This window comes from Zea mays, chromosome 2 (assembly GCF_902167145.1).
Source record: "Zea mays cultivar B73 chromosome 2, Zm-B73-REFERENCE-NAM-5.0, whole genome shotgun sequence".
NCBI lineage: Eukaryota > Viridiplantae > Streptophyta > Magnoliopsida > Poales > Poaceae > Zea > Zea mays.
Window position 1 is genome coordinate 162,726,836 of NC_050097.1, and position 7,696 is coordinate 162,734,531.

The 7,696-nt window shown below is 40.3% G+C and overlaps 1 protein-coding gene across 1 annotated transcript; it reads right to left on the bottom strand.

The window, feature by feature from the left end:
- Positions 1-1,339: 1,339 nt before the first annotated feature.
- On the bottom strand, positions 1,340-4,314 carry LOC103647208 (vacuolar protein sorting-associated protein 2 homolog 1-like). The gene is given in 5 exon segments (NM_001301612.1): positions 1,340-1,650; positions 2,173-2,433; positions 2,771-2,875; positions 3,496-3,626; positions 4,152-4,314. Coding segments are annotated over 5 exon segments (672 nt in total). The 5' UTR covers positions 4,189-4,314; the 3' UTR covers positions 1,340-1,512.
- Between the last annotated feature and the right edge of the window lie 3,382 nt (positions 4,315-7,696).

Below are 7,696 nucleotides of genomic sequence, written 5' to 3' on the forward strand. Positions count from 1 at the left end.
GCTCCAAACCAGGGATGGCAACGAACACATGTTACCTGTGTGTCCGTGGGTAAAAACTGTATAGGGTGCAGATTGTTTGTCCACATGTTTAGTTCTTAATTCTCGCGAGTATGAAAAAGTAGTGCCAATGCCCGTGAACCCATGTACCCGCATTATAGACATATACATGAAATATATTGTTGGTCACTTGTTTTCAATTGCTATATAGAATCAAAAACAAGGCAACACAAAGTTAAATGGAAACCTTCGTCCTTGAAATGTTATCTCTTCGGGATAACAACTCAAGGACAAGGATAAAGTGTAATAAAATGGAATACACAAAGCATAATGAAGATATAAAAAACTCATCTCATTTGGCTTAACATTTTATTTCTCTTTTCATATAATGAAGATATAAAAAACTCATCTCATTTGGCTTAACATTTTATTTCTCTTTTCATATGAAATAAGTTTACAATCATACGTTCGGCTTCTTAAGGCAAGATAGCACGGAGGTGTTTCGAAGGCTAAGCTATACGAAGTTGTAGCACTTGGCTAAAGATACATTATGTAGTGTATTGTTTATCTATTTATAAAAGAGACAAACCAACCTTATACGAATTTACAATAATACTCATCTATTTTTACATAATCTAAATTCATTATGCTAGCGCTATTACCGATGGACATTATTGTAAAAATATATGTAAATTCATTATGCTAGCGCTAGTATTTTTTCTATCTAAGAGGAACTTCCAATTTAGAACTAGTTAATAACTAAGATTAATAATTAAGATATGACATTTTACATATTTCCTATATATATTTTTATTTGTTACACTATTTCTGTTATACAAGCACACTTAGCTTAGAGGTTAGAGCATCACATTAGTAATGCGAGTCATCGGTTCAAATCCGATAGTTGGCCTATTACCGATGGACATTATTGTAAAAATAGATGAGCTATATGGGTATTATTCATAATGCCCATCTATTTAGCCATATTTTACTAAGCGATGACCGTATCTATTACTGAACGATGACTACAGTAAAATTTTTGATTGCATGATTGCTTCTATTAATAGACAATTACTGCTATAAAATTGTTGTTTGAAGATGCAATATTATCAACTGCATCTATTACTGAGCAATTACTATAAAATTACTAAATGTATGTGAATACAATAAATGAAGCAGCAAACATGCAAAAAAATGAAAAATGTGTGCTACATGTGGCAAAGAAAAAATAAAAAGTCTAGCCATACATAGGAGAAATGTGTGTTGCGTGCCGAAAAAAGCAAAAATTAAAAATTCTAACCACGCATGCACAAAAAAGTAAAAAGAGGGGAAGAATTGCATATGACAATACATGTAATAAATATATAATCATCATTTGTTATTACTACCGGCATATTGAACACTTCATTCATTTCAACATACACATTGGCTTGTAACCGCTTTGATCGATCAGGTATTCATTCACATTCGCAGGAACAGTGCTTGAAGGCACTACTCTTTTTGCTAGTGTAGCACCTACATTCTCCTCAGATTGTCTAGCCTTGCCTGCAAATCAGCGTCGATACCACTGTCAGCATTCCCAGCACTTTCAGCCTGGGCGACCCTTCCCACAGAAGCAGGTTGAGCAACAGTGGCCGACGGAGCTCCAACAAGCTGCAAATACAAAATATGGTTATATATATATAGACACTAAATCTTCTCACTCTGCAGTAATCTCCAATCAAACACCTATCCATGCAGACTCAGAAGCATCAGTTCCGATCTAGCACATGGCCATGGCGACACTTTAAAAAGTCAGCTTTAGCATTACTAGAGTTATAACTTCCTCATGTGCATGATTTCTACATTAATTCAATGTTGGATGCAGTGAGTTTCTAAAAAAAAAGAACCATAGTAGAGATATTTCTAACATGGACAATGTCCCGACATCATAAAATATTTTGATATAGGTGGCACACATAGAAAAGAAGGCAGGTCCAATGGGTCTATAGAAGGGATAAACCAAAACAAGCCTTCCCCTTGTATATGCGGAGAGGTTGCTTCGAATCCACGACCTGGTGACTCAGTGGCATTTGTATAAAACACAACCAATAACGAAAGCATGTTTAAGAAACTAAAAAGGCACTGGACAATTTTTTTGAAAGCTTAAAAATGTATAATTATCACAGTAATCACCTCTTGGTTGATATCAATGCCAATTTCATCAAGTACTTGATTCACAAGCTCCTCAGTTTCTTCTTCTTCCTCATCTCCTTCCAAAGCATCATCTATGGCATCTCCCATCACTTCACTCACCATCTCCATCCTCTCGTTCTGTCGCTCAAACTCTTGCATTATCCTCTGCAATCCTGGTAGATTTAGCTGCCTGTTCATTTGGGACATTGCCTTTGTGACACCCTTCATGGCATCACCCATAGCTTGAGTTGATTTTAGTGTCTGCAACAGTTGCGCATATCCAACGTTAAGGGGAAGGGGAATGAATGCAATGCAAAACTTAATTAATCATATAAAAATATGGACTTCACCATAAAGCTGTTTTTAAGTCAAATAATAACAAAGCAGCACAAAATAATGCTGTAGAAAGCCCATGGGATTTGAGACAGCAAAAATTATGAACTTTTACCTCTCCTGGTTTTGATGGCCAGTAGACGACACTGGTTGGTCACTAGACCAACATAAACTAGGGTAACTTAATGTAACATGATAGCGATATTTGACAAAGTGAATGTAAGGTCCCAAGATAAAGAGAGGATAAGAGCAAACACATGGCTACCTGAACTCTTAGAGAAACTCCTTGGAGTTGAGATTTGAGTTGGTAGAACTTTGTTATCTGATGCCGGGTGCGAATAAGATCTTTGGCCATTACTTTGACAGCTCCCTATAACAGTAACAAAAAGTCAGAACACAAACACTACATGCAAAATGAATGAAATTCTAACAATGCACACAGAATTTGTACATTTATGTGTTGTCAATTGAAGACGCAAGACATTGAATTGCTAAACTATTGAAGTAAATAAAATAAAATTTAGAATATAAGTTTTAGACCCCTAGATCTATCTGAGTCTTGCAAGCTTGGGAACAGAACGGATCTATGACAAGCGACACAGCACATATGGGTCTAAGAAAATGTAATATGCCATAGGTGGCAACAAACCAACAGACCAGCAGCCAAAAGTCAAATTTTCCTGACTTTATTGTGGTAACATGTGTCTCTCAACTAAACGTACAGATTTATTTTCAGGTACGTGGACATATCTTGATTCTTGAAGTCCCCAGTTCCCACATGCATGGTAACTATTGTAATTGTATGCATAGGATTTCTACAACATTACATCATTATGGCTGAAGGTTAATTGAAACATAACCTATTCCCCAAAAAGAATTCTTTTTTATTTAAAAACGACTTCCAATAATTCTAAATATCAAGCAGGCTAGAATAACAGAAATAGAATCAAAATATGACTTCTAACTTCCAAAAGTTATAAGAGTTCATACCATCTGGCCTTCTTTAGCTGTTTTCTTGATCTCAGTGATGAGCTTTTTCTCCTGGGCCTGCAATCCTTGTCTCTCTCGCTCAATTTCCCTGATGGATCGATCTAGCATTCTCTTGTTTTCTCTTAACAGCTCTGGCAAAAGAGATAAAGTCATAAGGTAGGAAACGTTTTGTTCAAAAAATAAAGTAGGAAATGTTTCGTTCAAACAATAAAGTAGGAAATGTAAGGTTATGTTGTTGAATGCAGACATGAAAGATGTTTCCCATAAAATATGTGTGACTTATTGTCCCTCAAAACTACTGCAGTATATTACAAACTGATTTTGCTGGAGAATCCAAAGAGGTGGAAAGCTTTTACAGATCTAAACTAAGAAAGTACAGTAGCCGCCAGCCCAACTCCAGCATATCACAAGTCTTGCGGAAGCCCCTACGTTGAAATTCCGAGCTCGTGCCACTCTCCAATTACATGCTCCTGACTTGTGCCATGGAATCCTCTCAACCTCGGCCATGGTTTCGCCGAGCACAAGACATCGTCGGTGTCTATAAATCTCTAAGGAACACCTCATCATCATCCAACATAGAAAAAACAAACTGCGCAACTAGACCAAGCAATCGGACCAAATTCCACAGCGAATCTTTCAGGATTGGAAGGTCTTACCGGCGGGCGTCTTCCTCTTCCCGAACAGGAAACTCATCTTGGATCCTCGGTTCGTGGGGCAACTAGGGTCTCGACTGGGACGATTCGAGAGGAAGTCCCGCCGGGAACGGGTTCGGGTCAGTGAGTCAGTCCTAGGCTCTCTTCCTTCGTCTCTCAGGGACGCGCCCTTCCCCAACGCAAGCTGGAGTTCTTATGCCAAATTGAAAAAAAAAAGCTTTTTCAAGTAGTACTTAGGGTGTTTGAATGCACTAAAACTAATAGTTAGTTAGCTAAAAATTGTTAGTGGAATTAGCTAACTAACAAATAGCTACCTAACTATTAATTAATTTACAAAAACATCTAATAGCCGAACTATTAGTTAGGTTGTTTGGATGTCTCAACTAATTTTAGCCACTAACTATTAGCTCTCGTGTATTTAAACACCCACTTATTTTGTTAGGCTTCTTTTGTTAGCACATTTTTATCTTCTATCTAACGTTACTAGTATATTACGTGCGCCCATGCGCGTATACTAAATAGCGGTGTGAAACATTTTTATGAGCATGGTGAATTGGATAATAGTAGTTATGATATAGATCTATACTACTCTATTAAAAATTTAATATGGGCATCTGGTGATACCATAACTTTACCCTCCGCGTTGACACTCTGAGCCCACCCACTACACCGCACCAAAAATAGTGCAGAGCGAGCACTCGAAAAACCACACCCCTCTGTTTAGGCCTAACGAACAGACAACACATACATTAGTGTTTAGAAATAAACAATAATTATATTTAAATAAATATTTCAATACCTATTTATATGATACTCTTTCCGTCCCAATATATAAGGCGTAACCACCTTTGGTTCAAAGACCAAAATATATATTTAATTCTCTCTATATCACTGCATCGATGTACGTATGCATAGAGAGAGCATACCTTATATTGTGGGACAAGAACAAAAAGTAGTTACGCCTTATATTATGCGACGAAGGGATTATATAACAACCGTAGCAAAGCACGGGCAACTGGCTAGTCCCTACTACTATTAAGACACCAAAGTGGGCGCCTGGTGGCCGCGCCTCGCCTCCCTATCAGAGTCTGTCATGTGGCCCCGCCTCCACTTTACCTCCGCATAGCCCCCGCCTGCCCCCCCCCCCCCCCCCCCGTCCGCGCCGCTCCCGAATTTGGCGCCTTCCCACGCCCCTGCCCACTCCCGAATTCCCTCGTACGGCTGTGAATCATTTAGGCCTCTTAGTGATGTTTTGGTAATTAATGACAATTGTTTGTGGACTAACGGTTCTTGGAGATATAAGAATGCAGGGTTGGACCACATAGAACAGAAAATCTTGGAAATTTATAAGCATTGGTTGTGGATCAAGTGAAGGCAAAGGTATAGCATAGGTTTTCTTTTTGCCGGTGTCCAGGAGTTTAGAGAAGTTATTTGACCGGATTAGTAGGCTAGATGGTCGTACTATTAAAAGGGGTCAATGACGTTTGTCTGTGTCAAACTTAGTGCCTCATAGAGCATCTAGTGGTTGCATTTGCATGAGGACTAACAACGCTTCCAATTTCAAGAGTTAAAAATCTTTTAAAAAGCATGTTTGAAAAATTGCTAAGTCTCGGGTTGTGCGGACCGTCCGGGCCATGTGGGCGGACCGTCCGCGATCCTCCAGTGGGGTCCGAAGTATGTTTACTTCGGACTGATCCTGTTCATTTGTACTGCGGACCATCCGGGCCTTGGGGCCGGACCGTCCGCAGTCCTGACCAGAGAAGGTTGCTCTCGGCACAGTCCTTGTATTATTGTGCGGACTGTCCTACCTTGTAGGGCGGACCGTCCGCAGGTGCTAAATTGGTTTGGGCAGGGACTGTGTGGTTTTTGGTATTTGTACTATGGACTGTCCAGAGAATAAGCCCGGACAGTACTGACTCTTAGGTCGCGGACCGTCCAGCCTTGTGGGGCGGACAGTCCGCATGTGCTAACTCCTCTTAGTCAGAGCTCTGGTGCTCCAAGTTGCCAGGTCTCGGACGGTCCGGCCAAGGTTGGCGGACTGTCCGGACCTCGCTTTTCTGGCAGCTCTGACAGATTTCAAACGGGAAAACTAGTCGTTATATGTACGGCGGACCGTCCGGGCTTAGGGCGCGGACCGTCCGCGTGTGCGCAGAATGTGTGATGTTTGCACATAACGGTTGGATTTGAGTGGTGTGCTGTAAATAGAAGGGGAGCTCGTGTGTAAGGGCTCTCTTGTCCATTCCTTGCACACATTGAGCTCATTTGTGATCCTCCCACTCACTCTCTCACAATCTTTGCTTGAGATTGCATTCTAGTGAGAGATTGAGAGTTCTAGTGCATTTGCATCCATTGGTGATTCTTGAGGCACTAGGTGGTACACCGAGCAAGCGTCGTCGGCTTGTTACTCTTGAAGGTTGTCGCCTCCTAGACGGCTCGGGTGTTGTCTCCATCGAGCTCTCCAAGAAGATTGTGGAGGAGCCGCGGTGTCGATTGTGAGGGGTTCGCGCCTACCTCGCCGGAGCAGCAAAGGTGACATTAGTGGAAACGAGGTATTGAGTGATTTCTTGTCCACTTGGCTCAAAGATCAAGCCGTGTCTTGATAGAGGAGCAAGTGAGAGCTTGACGTCCACCTCAACGTGGATTAGGGGTGATCGGCAAATCACCGATACCACGGGATAAAATCCGGTGTCTTTATTTTCTTGCATTACTTATTACCGTGCAAGTGATTAGTATTTTGCATATTGTTCCTCAAGTATCCAATCACCTTAGTTGATTCTCATAGATTGGTTACTTGTTATCACTAGAGAATGTATACCTCTTGTCATATTGATTAAATTTCTCTAGTGTTTTGATTTTAGCCAAAACCGTCTATTCAACCCCCTAAAGCCGGTGTCCTAGATCCTACAAGTGGTATCAGAGCCGAGGACTCCATTGTTTGTGGATCTAATCATCCCGGAGTGGGACAAAATGGCTAGTAACAACAATATGCACATTGGGAAGCCACTGCATTTTGATAGGAATAACTATGACTATTGGAAAATAAGAATGTCAATGCATCTTAGAGCAATGAGTGGAAAATTTTGGCCAATTGTCAAGGATGGGTTTGTTGTGTTGAAAGAAGATGAACCATCGGCTAGTGACAATGAAAACATTCTTACAAATGATCAAGCCATGAATGTATTATATGATGCTCTTGATATAAATGAGTTCAATCGTATCAAGAATCTCACAACCGCTCATGAGATTTGGATTAAGCTAATGGAAATTCATGAAGGAACTACAATTGTGAAGAGTGCCAAGTTATATGTGTGCAAAGGAAAATTTGAGCAATTCATTATGAAAGAAGATGAAAGTGTATCTGATATGTTCAACCAGTTAAATGAGATAGTGAATGAACTCAAGGGACTTGGTTTTAATGTACCGGATGTGGATTTCACTCATAAGTTCCTTAGATCTCTTTCGGAGAAGTATGAGACCATTGTGACTATGTTAGTAAGAAGTGATCTATCTACAACTTCTCCAACTGAAGTATTGGGGGGAATTCTTAC